This window comes from Lampris incognitus, chromosome 1, assembly GCF_029633865.1.
Source record: "Lampris incognitus isolate fLamInc1 chromosome 1, fLamInc1.hap2, whole genome shotgun sequence".
NCBI lineage: Eukaryota > Metazoa > Chordata > Actinopteri > Lampriformes > Lampridae > Lampris > Lampris incognitus.
The window spans coordinates 147739211-147762817 of NC_079211.1; the positions used below are offsets into that span (position 1 = coordinate 147739211).

Consider the following 23607-nt stretch of genomic DNA (forward strand, 5'->3'; position numbering starts at 1 on the left):
ACAGGGAGTGGTCGGTAGCTAATTGTTTGAGAGACGTGTGAAATTTGTGGTCAAAGTTTGCCCGTTTAATTCTGCTGTGATATTCGGTGCGGAGTTATCTGCAGGGTTGTCAGTGCAGGCTTGATGCAGTATAAATACATGAAGGAGGATTTCTAATGTGGCTCTCACTGGTGTTCAGCTGGACAGCCATGGGTTTTTTTTTTGCATTTAGTCCTTTCAGGTTGAATTCCTCCGTCTGTTTGGAGGAAATCAATATCAGGAGGTGGAGGAAAAATCGATGTAGTGCAAAATCGCAACACTAAGTCATGACGATTTTAATGTCGTAGCACTTCCCCTGAACCACAGTGATGAATCACAACAAACATGATGTTGAGGTGTTGAGTGTAATGATTTCTACATCTCTGAATGTGATTGAATGTTTTACTCAGGGAAGCACGCTCTTGTTTTAAGCTTTTCTAACACACGGGGATTCAAATAAATACACTTTACATTGAAGCCGTTTTATTTATTTTTTGAGTTTTATTTACTTTTTCATTTTATTGGGATTTGGAGAAAAAAAACCGCCCGTGTCATCAGAGCATTCACAAAGAGTAAAAAGTACACATTCCCTTTACAAAGACACACCACAAAAAAAGTCACAATTGACCCATTGCTGCACACCACAACAACCCACAGAAACCAAGAAAACAAACAACACAACCATAAACAAACGACAAAAAGATTTTAAAAAAAAGAAAGAAGGAAAAACCCTCATCAGTCAACCAACAATAAACCGTGTCAGTAACAGACACCGATAGTCAGTGCAGCAGCACATCAACCACGTCACAGCAAACTCAATATTAATACCCCTCTAAACCACAAGAGCTGCCTCCAGCGTGGAGAAATGTGAAATTCATTTTCTGAACGTATTGAAAGAATGGACCCCATATTTTCCCAAATTTATTGGAGGAGCCAGTTAATAAAAATCTGATTTTTTTCCAATCTTAGAAAATAAAGGATGTCTCTTATCCAGTGGGTATGAGAGGAGCTACAGTCGATTTCCGCCTGGTCAATATTCATCTTCTAGCCAGTAGGGTTACAAAAGCCACAACATCCTTTTTTGGATTTAGAGAGGGAGGGCGATGGGGGAGGGGGACCCCAAACAAAGCACCGAGAGCATTTGGTTCCATTTTTCCCGTTATCTCAGATAGGGTATTGAACATTTCTGTCCCGTAATTTTGTAGGGATGGGCAAAGCCAACACGTGTATGAGGTTTGCAGGGGATTGATGACCCCTATCACAGGCTGGTGATACACCGTCATAGAGTTGAGCCAGCCGAGCCTTAGTGTAGTAAGTACGGTGTACCACTTTACACTGAATAAGATCATGTCTTGCACAAATACATGATCCATGTACACGTTCTAAACTCTCCGCCCAGACTTCCTCTGGCATTACCTCCCCCAGATCCTCCTCCCAAAGGGTCTTTATAGAGTTTAATGACTCTGAACGTAAAAGGTTAATTTGGTTGTGTATATATGAAACTGGGCCTTTCAGGGTTGGGACTGGTGTCAGAAAACCATCTAGAATGGAATCACTAGGTAGGTTGGGAAACATGGGGAACGTGTTACGGGCAAAGCTACGGACCTGTGACTATCTGGAAAATTTTTTGCCTAGGAAGTGAAGATCTGTCTGAAGGTGACAGACATTGACGTTGTACTCATACATCGAAATGTGTTCTCTGCATTCAACCCATCCTATTGTATTGGAGCAGTGAGTAGCTGCGGCGCCCACCTACCACCTTGGATTATTGCAGTTTTCATATTTGACTGTACATAATGGGGGATGCAACCTTGAGAAATAACGTAATATTTATAATATTATGATATTTGAAAACCTGCTCTATGTATTGAATCAGCACTGAACTGTCATTGTAATATCAAACCAGGAGGTATGTGCAGGTTCCCAACAGTGTGTGTGTTCTTCTGTCTGCAGGTCTGGTGGAGTACAGCCACGAGAAGGGGGAGAAGGGAGGAAGTCTGTCTTTCAAGTTCAACTTGGTGGATCCCGAAGGCAACAAACTGATCGACCAGTCGTTCTTCATCAGCGTACTGGGTACCGCCTCTTCTGTCCTTTTCTCTGATCAGTGGTACAATAAAAGGAGGATAAACTACCACCTCCAGCTCCTGAGGAAGACAAGGGCAAATAATCAATAATGTGAAATACTATTTCAATCACAACTTGATTATGGACATTTTAAGCTTTACCATCAACTCCAACCCAAAAAGTAATTTCACAAATGAGGGTAAAATAATTTAAAGTTAAGGATGGGATCACTTTATTTTTGATTGAGACTTCATTAAAACTTTGTTGGGTATCATTTAGAATACAGATAAAACTTTACTGATTGTTTCAATGTTGAGAAACTTTGCTGAATCTTCTCACTAAACACACTCCAATGGGGCAGTCATTTCAACTTTCAAAAACCATGATGTAGCTCAACAGTTCTGATGGGTAATGTAGTCAGTTGAAGTAATAAAGTCCTCAGTGTACTTATATTGAGGGAGGAATCGGTGTTCTTCTGCTCACTGAGTCTTTCCAAGGGGACCTACACTTACCAGAATGCATTGCTGCAGGCTAGCCTCTGTATCTTTGTCCATAAAATCCTCTGTGCTAAAGTTGTGGGACATCATTTACACCATCAGAAACGTAGCTCAGCTGAGAAGATGAGGATGTGTTTTTTCAACAGCGTCTTTAGAGTATATTGGAGTATTAGAAACCCTTGCTCCCTCCGGGTTGGGGATGAGTTGTTGCCTCAAGTGAAGGAGTTCAAGTATCTCAGGGTCTTGTTCACGAGTGAGGGTAGGATGGAGCGGGAGATTGAAAGGCGGATTGGTGCAGCATCAGCAGTAATGCGGATGTTGTACTGGACCGTTGTGGTGAAGAGGGAGCTGAGCCAGAAGGCAAAGCTCTCAATTTACCAGTCAATCTTCGTACCAACCCTCACCTATGGTCATGAGCTTTGGGTAGCAACCGAAAGGGTAAGATCATAGATACGAGCGGCTGAAATGAGTTTCCTCTGTAGGATGTCTGGGCTCAGCCTTAGAGATAGGGTGAGGAGCTCAGACATCCAGAGGGAGCTTGGAGTAGAGCTGCTGCTCCTTCGTGTCGAAAGGAGCCAGTTGAGGTGGTTCGGGCATCTGATTAGGATGCCTCCTGGGCGCCTTCCTTTGGAGGTTTCCCAGACACGGCCAACGGGGGGTGGGAGATCCCAGGGTAGACCCAGAACTCACTGGAGGGACTACATGTCCAATATGGCCTGGGAACGCCTTGGGATCCCCCAGGGGGAGCTGGAGGGCATTGCTGGGGAGAGGGCCATCTGGAGTGCCCTACTTAGCTTGCTGCCACTGCGACCCGACCCCGGAGAAGTGGCCGAAGATGAATGAATGAATGAAACCCTGCTAGGATGTAGTTTTTCTATCCACTAACCCACATCATGACATGTCACTTGACGGACAGAAAAAAACTGTTTCACTGCTCCCAGAAATCCAGAAACAATCGAGAACAACTGTAGGTGTTTTTCATGCGCTATCTCTGTTGTGGATCGACAGGGAAGGCTGAAAATTGGTGAATTCTCCCTTTAATTTTCATGTTAAACTATCCCAACAGATGCTACTGTATTATCAGATAATTCTCTACAATACTTATGCAGGATGAAGGACGGGCAGCTTCAGTGGATGCCAAACCCTTCCTTGAATGTCCTTGTAACTGAAAATGCAGCAAAACTTGATTTTTGTTCCAAACGTTTTCTCTTAAAGATAAGATTTCCAGTCCAGCGGTAGCCGAGACAGCCTGCAGTAACACCTGGGAGTTGTAGGGCAACTATCTATTTGATCCGTTAGATTTTGAAGGATGGTTGTCTTTCCTTCCTGGTTGAGCAGAGAGAGGATTCTCTCATTTTCCCCCAGCTCATCTCTCCTTTACCTCCCTCTATTTCTCCCTCACTTCCCTCCTTCTCTACTCTCTTTTCCATCGATTTCAACTCATCTCTCCGTCCGTCACTTCTCTGCTCTCACCCTCTGATTACTTCTATATCCTCTCAATTTTTCCAAATCCCTTTTGCCTGTTTCTCAAAAACTTCTTTCTCTCTCTCTCTCTCTCCCTCCTTTCCAGGATATTTGTTTGACATTTGTTTATTTCTTTCTTTCATTCACCTTTTGCTGTTTTTACCGAGCTCACCCACCCACTGCCTCTCGTTAATAATGTGGCTGCTGGCTTTGGTTTTACTATGTGCTACACTGACAGCATATTTATTGACATTTGTGGTAAATTATAATCATTTGAATTGCTTGAAGTGCTTTGTAATTTTCCACATCATGCCTCAACATGCCTCAGGAAACAGCTTGGTATTCCTTCTCTACTTTTGCCTTCTCTGCTCTCCCTCCTTCAGGTTAGAAAATTAAAGATCCGGTCCAGTGGAAATCATGGCTTGCCAGCTGTATTTTGCAACAGAGGGTTTGCTAATATAAAGTTACCCAAAATATCAGAACTGCTGTTATTATGAAAATATGACTAAAGCCCCTTTAGAAGCTCTCCTCCTGGTTGTCATCATTCATAATTAAACCATTTCACAAAACCAATCAATTGTCATCATCAGTCTGACTGTTGGTCTGGTTTTTTTTTTTCTCCCCAATTGTACCCGACCAATTACCCCACTCTTCCAAGCTGTCCCGGTTACTGCTCCACCCCCTCTGCTGATCTGGGGAGGGCTGCAGACTACCACATGCCTCCTCCCATACACGTGGGGTCATCAGCCACTTCTTTTCACCTGACAGTGAGGGGTTTCACCAGGGGAACATAGCGTGTGGGAGGATCACGCTATTCCCCCCCAGTTCCCCCTCCCCTGCGAACAGGTGCCCCGACTGACCAGAGGAGGTGCTAGTGCAGTGACTAGGACACATACCCACCATCCGGTTTCCCACCCGCAGACACGGCCAATTCTGTCTGTAGGGACACCCAACCAAGCCGGAGGTAACACGGGGATTTGAAATGCCGATCCCCATGTTGGTAGGCAACGGAATAGATGGCTATATTAACCGGAAACCCCCTGTTGGTCTGTTTTTAATCGTTGCCTAGCAACATCATGCTAGTTAGCGAGCTAGCTCGCTGTCTATCAATAGACAGTCTTGTGAACCTAACCTCCTGGGAATTGTCCATGTTCAGAGAGGGGGCGCTAACACAGTTATAACAATTCAAATGATACTTCCGAAGCTGGAAAAATTACTCTCCTAACATAAATATTACACGATAAAACCTGTCTGACTGAATTAAAATCATTGGACTGGATATTACCATTTCTTACAGCTAAAGGACTTAACCTCATACTGTTGCCACCTGGAATGCGACTCTTCAGTTAAAATGCACAGAATTAAACTTCCATCCTTTGCTTTCCAGAGGACCATCTGCCTCCATCGGTGGTGATGAACAAAGGCCTGATCCTGGATGAGAACACGGCCAAGAAGCTGACCACCCTGCAGCTGTCGGCCAGTGACCAGGACAGTGAACCAGGAGAACTTCTCTACCGCATCACCAAGCAGACCAGCCTGGGCCATCTGGAGCACATCACCAACCCAGGTACAGCACACAGGATCAAGGGACAGCAGAGTATTCACCACGTTTCCATTCAATCCGCTTTAAATGAGTAGCGAAAATCTAAATAAGCCACTGAAGTACTGGGAATGGGAGAACTGAATGAACATCCAGTACAGTAAATCTCTGGTTTGGGCAGTCTATTTAAATTCATGTTTAAGGTCAATATAAAGAGACACTATATTTGTTCCATATTCACTTAAGACATCATATTCCAGTCCAGTAACTTGTGTAATGTGCAAACGTACAGACTCTACTGTTCGTCCCTCTCGTTCCCAACACTGCTGTCTCCCATTACATGAGCTCAGATCCACTGGCATTGATATGTCAACTTTCTGTCTTGTATGAGCATAAAAACATTGAATAGTTGGAGATTGCATTTTGCTTTTTACTCCATATATATTTTATTCTTTTGTGCCATTTGTGTCTTATAAAAAACTTATATTCTGCTGTTTATATGCTTTGCTGTTTGGAGACAGGCCAGAGTAAAATAATGTCATTAGCTAGCTCCAACAGTGGCCAAGCAGTGAGGTGACCGCAGGTTCCTGGTATTGTTAGCTTGCTTGGAGTAGTAAAGTGTACGTGCTAGCTAGCTTGTAGAAGCAGAAATACTCCACTGTTTGGGGAAAGGCCAGAGTAAAAAACTACCTATGGTGAAGGCAGTCGTACCGGTATCTCAGTGGCTAGCATCAGGTGACAGAGGTGTTCGCTGCAGTCTGAGGACAGTTTAGCTAGTCAGCTTAGATATGGGTGAGAGGAGCTTGCTTCTGAAGCGAGAAGAGGTGATTGAATGATGAATGATGCTGCGCCAGTCATATATAAGGCGCAGGGCCCTGACCCAGATGTCATGACTGCCAGCCAATCAGGGCTGGCACAGTGGTGCAAGTGCTTCTGTGAATATGTGAGAGGGCGTATCCGATAGTGAGACATCTCACTCGTGTTACTCAGAGAACTGGGGTTACGGAAGTAACCTAAAGTTTTGTGCCATTTTTCTGTCTTATCAAAAACTTCACGGAGGAAAAGCTGCAGCAAATGACATGACATTTTTCTTTAAATGGAGAATTGATCCCAAGATGACGTGACTAAATTTTGGAGGTTATTGGGTCAAGGTCACAGAAGAGGCCAAAATTGTTGTTTTGCAATAAGTTTGTCATGTGACTTACTTTAAATGGACACCAAAATGTTTAACGTCTGCTTCTGAGATATATTCCTGTCCATTGCCATACTGGGAAATAGTTTTAAAGATTAGTAGAGGTCAAAGTTCAGGGGCAGGGTTTGTTGTGACGTCACTTGGCTTATTCATGACCTCAAAGTTTGCAGTAAAGCAACTTAACTAAAACATGGCCAAATAATACATTTTGCCAAAATTAGAGTTGTTTTATTGTTTTATTATTGCACCATAAGAGTAAGACAAATAAAAGACAAAACAAGAAAACGGAACAAAGGTGCAGGAGCAATTAGAAACTCATTAGAGTCGCTAAACCCCACCTCCCTCCAGGGGGGTTTAAATACCCCCACCACCCCGAAGTGTTCTGACCCTATGGGTAAAATGTGCCCTGCGTGTATCCGTAATGTGATTTATCTCCATGGTAGACTGAGCACAGTGAGTTTCTATGAACTCTGTTACTGAGTTCTGGATGTATAACATGAGCTGAGATGTGACCTTTTTTGCCCTCTTTTTCTCCACAATTGTACAAACCCCAATTCCAATGAAGTTGGGACGTTGTGTAAAATGTGAATAAAAACAGAATACAATGATTTGCAAATCTTTTTCGACCTATATTCGATTGAATACACTACAAAGACAAGATATTTAATGTTCAAACTGATAAACTTTATTGTTTTTTGCAAATATTCACTCATTTTGAATTTGATGCCTGCAACACGTTCCAAAGAAGCTGGGACAGGGGCAACAAAAGACTGGGAAAGTTGAGGAATGCTCAAAAAACACCTTTTTGGAACATTCCACAGGTGAACAGGTTAACTGGGAACAGGTGAGTGTCCTGATTGGGTATCAAAGGAGCATCCCCGAAAGGCTCAGTCATTCACAAGCAAGGATGGGGCGAGGTTCACCACTTCGTGAACAACTGCGTGAGCAAATAGTCCAACAGTTTAAGAACGTTTCTCAAGGTACAAACGCAAGGAATGTAGGGATTTCATCATCTACAGTCCATAATATCATCACAAGATTCAGAGAATCCAGAGAAATCTCTGCACGTAAGCGGCAAGGCCGAAAACCAACATCAAATGCCCGTGACCTTCGACCCCTCAGGCGGCACTGCATTAAAAACCGACATCATTGTGTAAAGGATATGACCACGTGGGCTCAGGAACACTTGGGAAAACCATCGTCAGTTAACACAGTTGGTCGCTACATCTACAAGGGCAGGTTAAAACTCTACCATGCAAAGCCAAAGCCAGATATCAACACCACCCAGAAACGCCGCCTGCCGGCTTCTCTGGGCCCGAGCTCATCTGAGATGGACTGACGCAAAGTGGACAAGTGTGCTGTGGTCTGACGAGGCCACATTTCACATTGTTTTTGGAAGTCATGGACGTCGTGTCCTCCGGGCTAAAGAGGAAAAGGACCGTCCAGATTGTTCTCAGCCCAAAGTTCAAAAGCCAGCATCTGTGATGGTATGGGGGCGTGTTAGGGCCCATGGCATCATGGGTAACTTGCACATTTGTGAAGGCACCATTAATGCTGAAAGGTACATACAGGTTTTGGAGCAACATGTGCTGCCATCCAAGCGACGTCTTTTTCAGGGACGTCCCTGCTTATTTCAGCAAGACAATGCCAAGCCACATTCTGCAGGTGTTCCACCAGCGGGGCTTCGTAGTAAAAGAGTGCGGGTACTGGACTGGCCTGCCTGCAGACCAGACCTGTCTCCCATTAAAAATGTGTGGCGCATTATGAAGCGCAAAATACGACAACGGAGACCCCGGACTGTTGAGCAACTGAAGTCGTACATCAGCAAGAATGGGAAAGAATTCAAACTACAAAGCTTCAACAATCAGTGTCCTCAGTTCCCAAACGCTTCCTGAGTGTTGTTAAAAGGAAAGGTGGTGTAACACAGTGGTGAACATGCCCCTGTCCCAGCTTCTTTGGAACGTGTTGCAGGCATCAAATTCAAGGTGAGTGAATATTTGCAAACAATATCAGTTTGAACATTAAATATCTTGTCTTTGTAGTGTATTCAATTGAATATAGGTCGAAAAAGATTTGCAAATCATTGTATTCTGTTTTTATTTACGTTTTACACAACGTCCCAACTTCATTGGAATTGGGGTTTGTACTTGGCCATAGGCTGATAGACAGCCTTAGAGACAGGGTGAGGAGCTCGGACATCCGGAGGGAGCTCGGAGTAGAGTCGCTGCTCCTTTGCGTCGAAAGGAGCCAGTTGAGGTGGTTCAGGCATCTGATCAGGATGCCTCCTGGGCGCCTTCCTTTGGAGGTTTTTCAGGCACATCCAACTGGGAGGAGACCCCGGGGTGGACCCAGAACTCGCTGGAGAGACTACATGTCCAATCTGGCTTGGGAACGCCTTGGTATCCCCCAGGAGGAGCTGGAGGGTGTTGCTGGGGAGAGGGACGTCTGGAGTGTCCTACTTAGCTTGCTGCCACCGCGACCCGACCCCGGAGAAGGGGCTGATGATGATGAGATGTACCTGGCCAATTACCCTATTTTCCCGAGGCATCCCAGTTGCTGCTCCACTCCCTCTGCTGATCCGGGGAGGTTCTGCAGACTACCACATGCCTCCTCCCATACATGTGGAGTCACCGAGCTGCTTCTTTTCACCTGACAGTGAGGAGTTTCACCAGGGGGACGTAGCACGTGGGAGGATCACGCTATTCCCCCCAGTTCTCCCTCCCCCCTCAAACAGGAGCCCCGACCAACCAGTGGAGGTGCTACTGCAGCGACCAGGACACATACCCACATCCGGCTTCCCACCCGCAGACACGGCCAATTGTGTCTGTAGGGATGCTCGACCAATCCGGGGGTAACACGGGGATTGGAACCAGCGATCCCCGTGTTGATTAGGCAACGGAATAGACCGCCACGCCACCCGAACGCCTTAAATGTGACATTATTTAAACTTGTCCTGACTTAAAAGACATGAGGCTCACTGATGGAGCAGGGTATAGTCTTCTAATGAAGCTTCACGTGACTTGTAAGTTCCTCTGTGAAGGAGAGAAGTTGTCAAATTAATACCAACAGTTATGTGTGTGTGTGTGTGTGTGTGTGTGTGTGTGTGTGTGTGTGTGTGTGTGTGTGTGTGTGTGTGTGTGTGTGTGTGTGTGTGTAAACGAGGTAATTATCACAGGCAGAGAGATGGAAAGTGTGTATATATGAATTTACACAGTTTGAGAGCACATTTATCAGCTCTTTCAACGCCTCTAGATGGATACATCCACATGCTGTACACACACACACACACACACACACACACACACACACACACACACACACACACACACACACACACACACTCGCTCCAAGACACTCAATCAAAAAGACTTGGGTTGCACCTGAATGTGTTCAGCGTTGCTCGGTGGAGGTGAATAGAAAAAACCCAGAAGACCATAAACACGCTCCCATTTCCTGAGGACCGTCAGAAAACCCTCGTGAGGTGCTGTGGTTTTCACTCAGGAAGCAGAAAGTGAATTTCTCTTCCCCGTGTCAGCAGGAATTGTTTCCGCCGGCCTGCACTTAGAAAAACAAGTGAAGATTCCTTTTTTTGCAAATGATGTCTGCGAGGAGCGTGTGGAAACCGGACTGATCAGTGAATCCCAGGGGAAGATGGGATTAGCCTCTGTGCTCCATATATGTCTGTATGATAGCTGAACTAGCTAGCTTCTGACATGCTAATCAGCTAAACGTCAACATGGCTCAACTCGAAGGAGGCCTGCAGCATTGTAGGATCATCCTGATGATATTGCTGCCTGTTGGGATTAATTAATGTGAATCACAATGGTTTGGTTTAAATAATTGATTTGGATTGACATGTTGATCAGTATTACTGTGTCAGACCACACGGTTGATCACTCTTCATCCCATCATCTCAGCTCATCATCAGCTGCTTCTCCAGGGTCGGGTCGCCATGGCAGCAAGCTAAGTAGGGCACTCCAAATGGCCCTCTCCCTAGCAACGCCCTCCAGCTCCTCCTGGGGGATTTCAAGGCGTTCCCAGGCCAGATTGGACATGTAGTCTCTCCAGCGAGTTCTGGGTCTACCCCGGGGCCTCCTCCCAGTTGGATGTGCCTGGAAAACCTCCAAAGGAAGGCGCCCAGGAGAAATACTGATCAGATGCCTGAACCACCTCAACTGGCTCCTTTCGACACAAAAGAGCAGCAGCTCTACTCCGAGCTCCCTCCGGATGTCCGAGCTCCTCACCCTATCTCTAAGTCTGAGCCCAGACACCCTACGGAGGAAACTCATCTCAGCCGCTTGTATCCGTGATCTCACCCTTTCATCACCACCCAAAGCTCATGACCATAGGTGAGGGTTGGAACGAAGACTGACTGGTAAATTGAGAGCTTTTCCTTCCGGCTCAGCTCCCTCTTCACCACAACGGTCCGGTACAATGTCTGCATTACTGCTGATGCTGCACCAATCCACCTGTCAATCTCCCGCTCCATCCTACCCTCACTCATGAACAAGACCCCGAGATACTTCAACTCCTTCACTTGAGGCAACAACTCATCCCCAACCCAGAGGGAGCAATCCACCATTTTCCGGTAGAGAACCATGGCCTCAGACTTGGAGGTGCTGACTCTCATCCCGGCCATTTTACACTCAGCTGCAGACTGCCCCAGTTCACACTGGAGGTCACGTTCTGATGAAGCCAACAAAACCACATCATCTGCGAAGAGCAGAGATCAGTCTTTTTTCTCTAAAATACACATGCTACCACTGACCTATCTGGCCAGAGCGCCACCAAATCCAAATCGCACACCAGCCATCTCACTAAGTCAGGCACACTGTTGTGTTATCCAGTACTGTGTGTTGTGTGTAAGTTGTATGGATTCATTGTGTATATACTCTTTGTAGGTCTGTAGTAATTGTTTTTTGTTTTTTTTGGGGGGGGAGAGGGGTACCTTGTGTCCTTGTGTCAAGGCAGAGAGAGCCAGAGCACAAGAATTTCATTGTATACTAAAGATATATGACAAAAAAGTTAAATTTGAACTTGAATTCTGGGTAACACTTTATTTTAGGGGGTCAGACATTATCTAGTAATATCCTTGTAATAAGGTGGTAATTATCACGTAATTTCTTAGAAATAAGGTTGAAATTACGTTGTAATTTCTTAATAATAAGGTGGTAGTTTTTACAGGTAATTTTACAGCTAACCATAACCCTAACCTAACCCAACCCTAACCATAACCCTAACCCTACCATAACCCAAATTACAAGGTAATTTCAACCTTATTTCTAAGAAATTATGTGATAATTACCACCTTATTACTAGGAAATTACTAGGTAATTTCCGACCCTCTCCGACCCCCTAAAATAAAGTGTAACCGAATTCTGCAACTGCTGAAAATTGTGACCTGTCTGTCTTCTGGGCATGCAGGATCACATTCGTCTTGAATTGAATGCTGGGATTTGCAGTATGAAAACAAGCTGTTGTGGCCACCAGATCCCAAATCCCTCTGTACTGAAGAATTAAAGATAGCCACTTTGAAAGCTTCAGTATCGCCAAATTACGTGTTTTCTTTTCTTTTTTTTTTAAGTCCCCCCCCCAAATGTACCCGGCCAATTACCCCACTCTTCCGAGCCTTCCTGGTCTCTGCTCCACCCCCTCTGCCGATCCGGGGAGGGCTGCAGACTACCACATGCCTCCTCCCATACATATGGAGTCGCCAGCTGCTTCTTTTCACCAGACAGTGAGGAGTTTCACCAGGGGGGCGTAGCGCGTGGAAGGATCACACTATTCCCCCCCAGTTCCCCCTCCCCCCCGAACAGACGCCTCAACCGACCAGAGGAGGCGCTAGTGCAGCGACCAGGACACATACCCACATCCGGCTTCCCACCCACAGACACGGCCAATTATGTCTGTAGGGGTGCCCGACCAAGCCGGAGGTAACACTGGGATTCAAACTGGCGACCCCCGTGTTGGTAGGCAACGGAATAGACCGCTACGCTACCCAGACGCCCTAAAATACATGGTTTTTAATAGCAGAAACATAAAATGCTGATATCCAATTACTTCGGATTGATTGTACTTCAGAGCCACTGAGCAGAGGGCTTCTGGGTAATTAGCGCCAGTCATTCACTCTACCTGTCAGAAGGTGTACACACACACACACACACACACACACACACACACACACACACACACACACACACACACATACACATATCCAGCGAGGCGAGCTGTTCCTGTGGGACAGATTGTCAACCTGAGCGGAGGCGTTTCAAGCTAGCGGTGCTAAAACATCAATAGGTATGTTCAACCCCGGTGTTTTAGCAAGACTAATTTCTGTGGGTCTGAGCGCGACACCCTCAAAATTGAGTGGTGTCACAAGGGACACTCGCCGCCGACTTCAGTGGAAATCGATGAATCTCTATTGATTCAGACCAGGAAAAATATATATCAAACACATTTTGAGCCTGGTTAGGACCAGCTTGTGTGTGTGTGTGTGCAGGGGGGATTGGCTGTGCATTAGACCCATCTGTAATATTTAGAAACAGACATCGTCTGTGTTGTCTTATTCATAAAGCTGAGCCTGAAGCCGGTCTTGGTCACTTCCTCTCGTTCCGTCCACATCGGTACATTTCAGGCCTCAGGAGCTTTTGGTCGACCCCATCAATTAATATAGCAACGCTTTTAAAAGCTCAGCAAGGCAGCATCGAACAATTCATTATGTTCTGATACCTGGTTGTAGATTGACCATGTTTCATAAAACTAGTCAACAAGACCATAGAAATACATATGGTCTTGTTGACTAGTTTTATGAAACATGGTCTGGTTGACTAGTTTTAGGCCTGTGATGGTCTGGCGGCCTGTCCAGGGTTTCTCCCCGCTTGCCAACCCACCCAATGACTGCTGGGATAGGCTCCAGCATCCCCGCGACCCTGAGAGCAGGATAAGTGGTTTGGATGATGGATGGTTGTAGATTGTGTATATTATGGCACCGTTATAACACCGTTATAACCAACATTGTTAGTTTTTTCAGTACGACTTCAAGAGCATGTGATTAGCGTTAGCATAGAGTCACATTAGCAGTATTGGTTGTAAGATGTTGCCTCCATCTACTGCAGCTGTTCTCCCCGCATGTTGGGAAAGGCTGCAGCCCTCCGTGACTGGAAGTGATTAGGCGGGAATAGAGAGTGAATGAATAGAAGGATGGATGGATGACAGGATGGACAGAATGACCAGGTCACTCGCTGCACTACGAACCAATGTGTCGGAGGCTTTCCATTCTCCAGAGTCTTGTGTGAAACACAGGTATACATTCCCCCTTATCTCATGAAATCAAATGAGAATTTATAAGTGTGCTTATTGAGTATTCCTCCTGCATCCCAGCTTTGAGAAGACATTAAACTTCATGTCCCCTGTCAACACAAGTGGCAGGAAAAAAAACATCCATCCATTATCCGAACCGCTTATCCTGCTCTCAGGGCCGCAGGGATGCTGGAGCCTATCCCAGCAGTCATTGGGCGGCAGGCGGGGAGACACCCTGGAGAAGCTGCCAGTCCATCACACAGGGCTGACACACATATTCACACCTAGCAGCAATGTAGTACGGCCGATTCACCTGACCTGCATGTCTTTGGACTGTGGGAGGAAACCGGAGCACCCCGAGGGAATCCACGCAGACACGGGAGAACATGCAAACTCCACACAGAGGATGACCCGGGACGACCCCCCCAAGGTTGGACTACCCCGGGGCTCGAACCCAGGACCCTCCTGCTGTGAGGCGACTGTGCTAACCACTGCGCCACCGTGCCACCCTGTTATTTCAATGTTATTTTTTAAAAACTATTCATTATCATTTGCATGATAACAATGCAATGTAAAGGCTAGCTGATATCACTAAAATGCACACCCAGCTGAGTTATTAATGGAGCTCGTAAAATGATGCCCAGGCCACACAGACCAATTATGTCTAGATTTGACCACATAATGAGAATATCACCTCTCCTCATCCCTGCCTGTGCATGTGGGTACCCTGACTGACATGATTTGTACTTTTCTATCCAGGAAATAGACAATACAAGCTGAAGAGACCATGCACGAGCCGCCGCTGAGTTTGTCATGTGTCAGCAGTTTGTGTATTGAAGATTTATGAAAAAAGTTTTCCATTTCCATTTCCCTCAGACCCATGTGACATGCTGAGTGACTTACTGGACACAGGGCTATATCTATATATGTAAAATATGTTGGCTAGTTGGTTTAAATTCCTTCATCTTGAAAATTGTCTGTATTTGTGGCTCTGCACAGGGAGATAGCCTCATTTCAGTGGTTGTTGGTAATATTGGATTTAATAATATGGAGTTATAAAAGAGATGTCAAAGTTGCCAGTGATGTGCTTGGTTATAACATCCATCTGAAAAAAATAGAAACAAGAAAAAACAGAAATAAAAGATCCATCCATCCATTATCTGAACCGCTTATCCTGCTCTCAGGGTCGCGGGGATGCTGGAGCCTATCCCAGCAGTCATTGGGCGGCAGGCGGGGAGACACCCTGGACAGGCCGCCAGTCCATCACACAGGGCCGACCCACACACACACACACACACACACACACACACTCACATTCATACCTAGGGACAATTTAGTAATTTAGTACAGCTGATTCAGCTGACCTACATGTTTTTGGACTGTGGGATGAAACGGGGGCACCCGGAGGAAACCCACGCAGACACGGGAGAACATGCGAACTCCACACAGAGGACAACCTGGGACAAACCCCAAGGTTGGACTACCCCAGGGCTCGAACCCAGGACTGTCTTGCTGTGAGGCGACTGCGCTAACCACTGTGCCAATGGTTATAACACTGGTCACTGAAAACTCCCAGTAATAACACTGGTCTTGAAAAAACGTCTGGCCATTACCGCCATCATGACTTCAGCCAATATTAACAGGGTGCTCCAGTGAACACACCAGGGCCATCTCTGTGAATTTTCAGGCCTCGGAGTATCTGTCCACGGCAAATATCATTTACATCAAAAAAGGGTTTTCTGTACTTCCTGTGCTGTGGATGTTGCTGGGAAAATGTAGGGAAATTTTGATTAATAGATTAAATTAAAAGTAAGGTTTACGTAGAGATCGGCGCACTTGATTGGCTGATTTGACGTTGGTGTCATGCGTTCTAGATGTCCACCTGGGTCAGACACTACAGGGCACATTCTCACTTCCTCGTTGACCTTTTGACCCGTTGACTGAGCCAACCAAACGTCTGTCTGCAGGTACGAGGATCAGCACCTTCACTCAGGCTGACCTGGCGTCACGCAGCATCCAGTACGTCCACACCAGCGAAGAAGAAAAGCACGCCGACCAGTTTTCCTTCACCGTGTCTGACGGGGCAAACGAGGTGAGTAGACAGACAGACAGCTATCTGTCACACGGACACACACAAATACACCGTCAGGATAAATACTCTAATATTCCCGGGGGGGGGGGGTAGTGTAACAAGCACGGATGACTAGACTCGCGAGCCGGTCAGCTAACAGCTAACGGGTTGGACCCTTTAGTTGACTGGTTAATGTAGTCGCCTGTGGTGCAGGAGACCTGGGGTCGCATCCTGGCTCCGGCGGTTCCCGGCTGCCCCCTGAATTTACTATCTATCTAGTATCTATCTATATCTATATCTCTATGAACTTAGCACAAAAGGTAAGGAAATGTGTGTTTGGTAGATTATGTCTTTGTTGTAACAATGCTTCCTGGCAATAAATCTTATATCAGGCAGCTGATTGTCAGCACCTGGGGTACAAGAAGCTCAACACAAGGGTCAATAGCAGCAGCAAAATAAGCTGTTTGGCATTGGCACAGAAGATTTGGCAAATTTTTCATGGGCGCAACCCACATACTCAGCTCTGCTGCTCGTCCCACAAATGCATGTTCCTTACAAATGTGGCGCCATTTAAAAGGCAAATAAACAGGCTTTCCAATGGTGTAAGATTTATTGCCAAGAAGCATTGTTACAACAAAGAAATAATCTACCAAACACACATTTCCTTACTTTTTGTGCTTAGTATTCATCTATCTATCTATCTATCTATCTATCTATCTATCTATCTATCTATCTATCTATCTATCTATCTATCTATCTATCTATCTATCTATCTATCTATCTATCTATCTATCTATCTATCTATAGATAGTGTGTGTGTGTGTGTATATATACTATATAGTGTGTGTGTGTGTGTGTGTGTGTGTGTGTCAGTAAGTTAAACAGGTACTACCACACATACAAACACGCATGACATTTACTGGGACATGGATACACTTTAGGACATGACTACTACAGGGGTGTTTCAGAGAGTTTAAGTGATAATTTTATAAGGTCTGGTGGCGAGGGATTGAAAGTTATTTCATACCAACACACACACGGTCTAGTGTTTGGTCACTGACCGCTGAAACTCACACATGTATGAAAGCGTAGCAGCTAATTAAACACAGGTGTTCATCACTGAGCCACATCTAATTTGACTTGCCTCTAAGCCAGTGCCCCCATCACATCCAGCTGGCTACGGGACTCCTCTGGGGTTCATTCAGGAGTGGTTCGTTCTATTGTCCGACTTTGAAGTGTTGAAGTTTTGGCTCCTCGGTTTTATATAGCCCAACGGAGGTTCCCTCCACGCTCCCCTTTCTACCCACTTCCAGGCAGACATTTGCCTTGCAAATCCCGGCTAATGAGGACTATGAGGACTCGAGTAAACATGTTGAAGCAGTCGTTTGGCCTTCATGCTTGGCTGACTGCGGTGAGCAGGGGATTTCACTCGGCCGCTGTAGCGGTCTGGTCGGTGTTTGGTATTAGTCCAGTGGTTTGGCTCGTTTGCTTCATTTGTGGCTCCATTATCTTCAGCTGGGCTGTTGGGTAGAGCAGTTTATTATGAGGACTATTTCGTGCGGTAAAATATATTCTTGTTGGTAATGACAGCTGTCGGAGAACAAGCACTTTCAGGAATCAGGAGGAACGCTTTGTAATTTCACTTCATGGACTTGCGTACATGAAATAAAACGAAATACCGTTTCCCCCCAGCCCACAGCAGCGCAACACAAAGACAACAGCACATCCAAAAACCACAAGAACACACATACCCAAACTAACACATATATCCAGTCTAAACAAGAAATCACTGTCCGAGGGAACGGACGCCAGCCAGGATGACTGTCGGAACCGCCGGTCTGCTTGGGCTAGCAGTTAGCTTAGCCTGCCACCCGCTTCTGCATCCTGTCAGCACGCCCTCGGCGTTTCCTTCTTGGGTGCAGCTCCAGGCAGGGGCTGTGGTCCCCGGCCCCACTGGACGAAGCAGACCAAGCTCTCCCAGCCGATCCAGCACCAGCTCTCCCAGCCAGAAACCCTCGACACACCTCCCCGCACTCCTCACGACGACATCAAAAACACCACATTCAACACAAGGTGAGGCCGTCACCAGACCGCCCTCGGGGTTATCGGAAGTACCGGTCTGCGTCGGCTAGCAGTTAGCTTAGCCTGTCCAACTCTCCCAGCCGATCCAGCACCAGCTCTCCCAGCCAGAAACCCTCGACACACCTCCCCGCACTCCACATGATGACATCAAAAACACCACAGTCAGCGCTAGGTGACGCTGCCGCCAGACCGCCCTCTGTGTTATCGGAACTGCCGGCCTGCGTTGGCTAGCAGTTAGCTTAGCCTTTCCCGCTCTCTCAGCCAATCCAGCGTCAGCGCTCCCAGCCATCAAACGAAGACAAAACTTAGACATAGGCGTGGACAAAGACACTGGATGGACAGCTCAGGGCGAGGCTGCCGCAAATGAATTTGCACCGCCATCTTCCCACACCGGAAGCAGAAATTTTGCTCTTCGCCCCCAGTTTTTCCATTTGTGGAGCACTTTCTCAGACAATCTGAAAAACATGAAAAACCTGAAAAGGAAAGGAGCATGCTGTCATAACTAATGATGTGATAGTGACCGAGGCAAATTCAGCGAGACTACAGTGAGAAAGAAGGGAGCAGTAAACATGGTCTGTCCTATCTGTAAGGCTATGCCTCAAAAACATGACTAGATGTCATCACTTTTCAAGAACTGGTTCACAGGGAAGAAATTTGAAAAAAGCTGAGAGGGAATTGGTGTCCACATGACTGTCTGAGTAGTGCTGCAGTGACTATAGAAAAGATTGGTAACAGAAATGTTTTACTCAGTGGCTCTTATCTTGTTTCTTATAGCTGGATAGTTTGTCGTTGTATAGCATTTTGGCCAAAAACTTATTGTTGTATCAAAGTTTTTACTCTATTTACGGCCAGGAACCAAAAGGACATGCTTCTGTTTGGTGGTGTATTTCAGCTAGCCAAACGCTAGGTTGGGCAGCACAGTGGCACAGTGGTTAGCGAGGTCACGTCACTGCAAGAAGGTCCTGGGTTTGAGCCCCGGGGTAGTCCAACTTTGGGGGTCATCCCAGGTTGTCCTCTGTGTGGAGTTTGCGTGTTCTCCCCGTGTCTGCGTGGGTTTCCTCTGGGTGCTCCGGTTTCCTCCCACAGTCCAAAGACATGTAGGTCAGATGAATTCACCATACTAAATTGTCCCTAGGTGTGAATGTGTTGCCTTTTGATGGACTGGTGGCCTGTCCAGGGTGTCTCCCCGTCTGCCGCCCAATGACTGCTGGGATGGGCTCCAGCTTCCCTTAACCCTACGTAGGACGAGGGGTTTGGATAATGGATGGATCGATAAATGCTAGGTTACGATGCTGTTGTCTGCCAGTGGGCAATTAAGCTTGCCTTGTGAAGCCAGCCTAAGTCTCACAAGCTCAGCTCAGTTTGTTACAATGTATTGGTCTAGAATGGATCCATTGAGATTCAACTGAGTCTGGCAGCTGGACACTGGACCAATCAGTGAAATGCCAGGAGGGGTTTAGATGACCAACAAGCAGCGATGTATTTTTAAAATGACAGCGTGGAAGCGCTAGGAGAGGCTAGCGACAATGCTGCTATAGGATTTTTTTTTATCAAAGACACTTACAAAGACAGCAAGAATTGTGTACAGGCATAATAACTAGTCACATGGACTGACTGGCTTGTGGTAGCACTGTTTACTACTAGCAGACTGGCGTGTTTGAAAATGTGGCGCTCCAGTTCTACATCATGGGGTTTGCAGCTCTGTCTGATTGAAGACTGATCCATCCACCTGCGAAGTAATTTTGGTCCCTAACACTAACAAATGCCTTTTGAGACCCCCCCCTTTTCTCCCCCAATTGTAACCGGCCAATTAATTACCCCACTCTTCCGAGTCATCCCGGTCGCTGCTCCATCCCCTCTGCCAATCTGGGGAGGGCTGCAGACTACCACATGCCTCCTCTGGTACGTGTGGAGTCGCCAACCGCATCTTTTCACCTGACAGTTTCACTAGGTGGATGTAGCACATGGGAGGATCACACTATTCCACCCAGTTCCCCCTCCCCCCCGAACAGGTGCCCCGACCGACCAGAGGAGGCGCTAGTGCAGTGACCAGGATAAATACCCATATCTGGCTTCCATCCCACAGACACGGCCAATTGTGTCCGTAGGGACGCCTGACCAAGCCGGAGGTAACATGGGGATTCGAACCGTCAACGGAATGGACCGCTACGCTACCCGGATGCCTGCCTTTTGAGACTTACCAGACCACAATGATTTTATGATTTTTTTTTTTAAAACTACTGTTCTGTGTGTGTTGTGTCTAGGTCGCCCAGACGTTCTACATCACCATCAAGCCCGTGGATGACTCCCTCCCACTCCTTCAGGTTCCTGGCATGAGGGTACAGGAGGGAGTGAGGAAGACCATCACAGAATTTGAATTGAAGGCCACAGATGCCGACACCGAGGTAAGAACGGCTGCTGTCTGTGAGGATCACTGCCGTTTAATCCGGGGCTAAACCAGGAGAAAAAAATTAAGGCCCCATTTACACAAGGCATTTTATGCAACTTGTGCCTCGCTTGCATCAGGATCGGCTAGTGCTATGCTTACGCCACTTGGTCCCAAGATCAGCCTAGCGCTTATAGATGGTTTTTCACCTTTAGATGCTACCTAGCTCAGACTAGTGGCATCAGGTTTAGCTGGTCTTTAAGTGAATAAGCTCGACTGGTTGGTGCCTGATCACCTGGGACACATTTCAGTGCCAGGTGTAAATGGTGTCTAAATTTTCCAATGGCAGAACAAGTCCAAAAAACCCATCAACTTCCTTTTAGTATTTCAGTACTAATGTTCTTTTTGGAGCTGAACCTGCAGTTAATGCTCTGGTGGTAAATTTGTGGGTTTATCAGTATCGATCATAATTTACCAACACTGGGCTGGCTGGTTGTAATTTTACCATTTCGCATTCACCGTTTTTCAACGGAGGGTTAATTTGAATGGTCTTTGCTTTTTGTTATCACCTGCTACGATTGAGGTTATTTCTTTTTTATTCCATCATCAGCTGACGTGGACAAATACCAGTTTAAATGAGTTTAGATGGGAAATATCGGGGAAGTTTACCTCCTCGTGGTGGAAGATACATTCCCTACTTGTATTGTGGCGCATGACAGAATGACAGGACCATTTGACATCAACACTGTTCTCATTATCCGAAACAGAAAATGGGTGATTACGATGGGTGATACCGTCTCTAATTTTGTAGTTGTTCTAGAAAAACCATCAAACAGGAAGCATAACAAAATACTGCTCCCAGTGGGTGCATTACATTTTTAAATGAGTAATAAGTAATGGTGGCTTGCTCCCTCCAGGTTGGGGAGGAGTTTTTGCCTCAAGTGAAGGAGTTCAAGTATCTCGGGGTCTTGTACACGAGTGAGGGTAGGATGGAGCGGGAGATTGACAGGCGGATTGGTGCAGCATCAGCAGTAATGCGGACGTTGTACCGGACCGTTGTGGTGAAGAGGGAGCTGAGCCGGAAGCCAAAGCTCTCAATTTACCAGTCAATCTTTGTTCCAACCCTCACCTATGGTCATGAGCTCTGGGTAGTGACCGAAAGGGTGAGATCATGGATACAAGCGGCTGAGATGAGTTTCCTCCGTAGGGTGTCTGGGCTCAGCCTTAGAGATAGGGTGGGGAGCTCGGACATCCAGAGGGAGCTTGGAGTAGAGCTGCTGCTCCTTTGCATCGAAAGGAGCCAGTTGAGGTGGTTCAGGCATCTGATCAGGATGCCTCCTGGCTGCCTTCCTTTGGAGGTTTACCAGGCACGGCCAGCTGGGAGGAGACCCCGGGGTAGACCCAGAACTCGCTGATAATGAATGAATGAATGAATGAATGAATAAGTAATGGATTCTTCTGATTAAAGAGCCTGGTGTCTTCTGTCTCTCCAGGCAGAGTCCATCGTCTTCACCATCGTCCAGGTGCCGCGACACGGGACCATTGAACGCACGAGCAATGGGCAGCACTACCGGCAGACCAGCAGCTTCACCATGGACGACATCTACCAGAATCGCGTCAGCTACAACCACGATGGATCCAACTCCCTCAAGGACCGCTTCACCTTCAGCGTGGCTGATGGCACGAACCTGTTCTTCATGGTGGAGGAAGGGGGCAAGGAGGTGAGGCTGTGTGTGCTTGTGTAAGTGTGTATGAATTATGAATGACCTTGTTGGGAAGATAGTGGGCAAATCTTTGGCTATACGTGTGTGTGTTTCTGGAGGATAATGTGTGTGTGTGTGTGTGTGTGGGAGGTGGGTGGGTGGCATTTTAATTATGGCAGTGGAAAATTAGTGTGTACGAATGTGTGTGCTTGTGTGTGTGTATAGAGGTTTTTGTGTGTGTCTTTGGATATGGCGGTGTAGGTCTTTCTGTGTGTGTATGGGGGGGGGGGCAGGTGGGGTATGACATTTCTAGTACGGCATGAGGTGGGGGTTAAAAAGTGTGTGTTTCTGTGTGTGTATGAGCTCAGAGGATGTGTCTCTGGGAAGTCCTCTGAACATTTCTTATGATCCGAGGAGAGGTGGCTAAGGTGTGTGTGTGTGTGTGTGTGTCTGTGTCTGTGTGTGTGTGTCTGTGTGTGTGTGTGTGAGTGAGCATGTTTTACTTGTGTGAGCTTGTGTGTTTTCCTGATTCCCTGACCCACGCGTATGAGGGTGCTTTGGCAGTCGTGGGCCATCAGGGCCGCCAGGGGCTTCTCTACCGGCCCTGTCAACATCATCATTTGTTTTTCATAGTTAAACTGAAGTGTGTCCGGAGTGTGTCTGAATGCAGTTACTTGTGTTCTTGTGGGGCTGAGCAGGGACGTCCCGTGTCACCTGACCTCATCACAGCTCCTTGGACCAGCACTAATTTGTACTGCTAGCCTTTCGTGGACGCCTTAAGCTGCAAACTGATTGAAACTTTGAATTACTGTATCGTCAGCCAATTAAAAAAAAAATGGACCCCCCCCCCAATTGTACTTGGCCAATTATCCTATTTTCTGAGCGGTCCCGGTCTCTGCTCCACCCCCTCTGCTGATCCGGGGAGGGCTGCAGACTACCACATGCCTCCTCCCATACATGTGGAGTCGCCCACTGCTTCTTTTCACCTGACAGTGAGGAGTCACACCAGGGGGACGTAGCACGTGGGAGGATCACGCTATTCCCCCCCCAGTTCCCCCTCCCCCCTGAACAGGCGCCCCAACTGACCAGAGGAGGCGCTAGTGCAGCGACCAGGACACATACCCACATCCGGCTTCCCACCTGCAGACATGGCCAATTCTGTCTTTAGGGATGCCCGGCCAAGCCGGAAGCAGCACGGGGACTCGATCCAACGATCCCCGTGTTGCTAGGCAACGGAATAGACCGCCACGCTAACCGGACGCCCAGCCAATCAAATTTTGATGTAGTTTCG

The 23607-nt window shown here is 46.8% G+C and overlaps 1 protein-coding gene across 1 annotated transcript in view; it reads left to right on the forward strand.

Annotated features, from left to right (window-relative positions):
* Window positions 1-23607, forward strand: part of fras1 (Fraser extracellular matrix complex subunit 1) — a 333688-nt gene that overhangs the window by 264764 nt on the left and 45317 nt on the right. The window contains exons 46-50 of the mRNA XM_056280308.1: window positions 1972-2091; window positions 5431-5610; window positions 16042-16166; window positions 20492-20632; window positions 22107-22334. Coding sequence (XP_056136283.1) covers window positions 1972-2091; window positions 5431-5610; window positions 16042-16166; window positions 20492-20632; window positions 22107-22334 — 794 coding nt within the window. The remainder of the gene's footprint in view (window positions 1-1971; window positions 2092-5430; window positions 5611-16041; window positions 16167-20491; window positions 20633-22106; window positions 22335-23607) is intronic.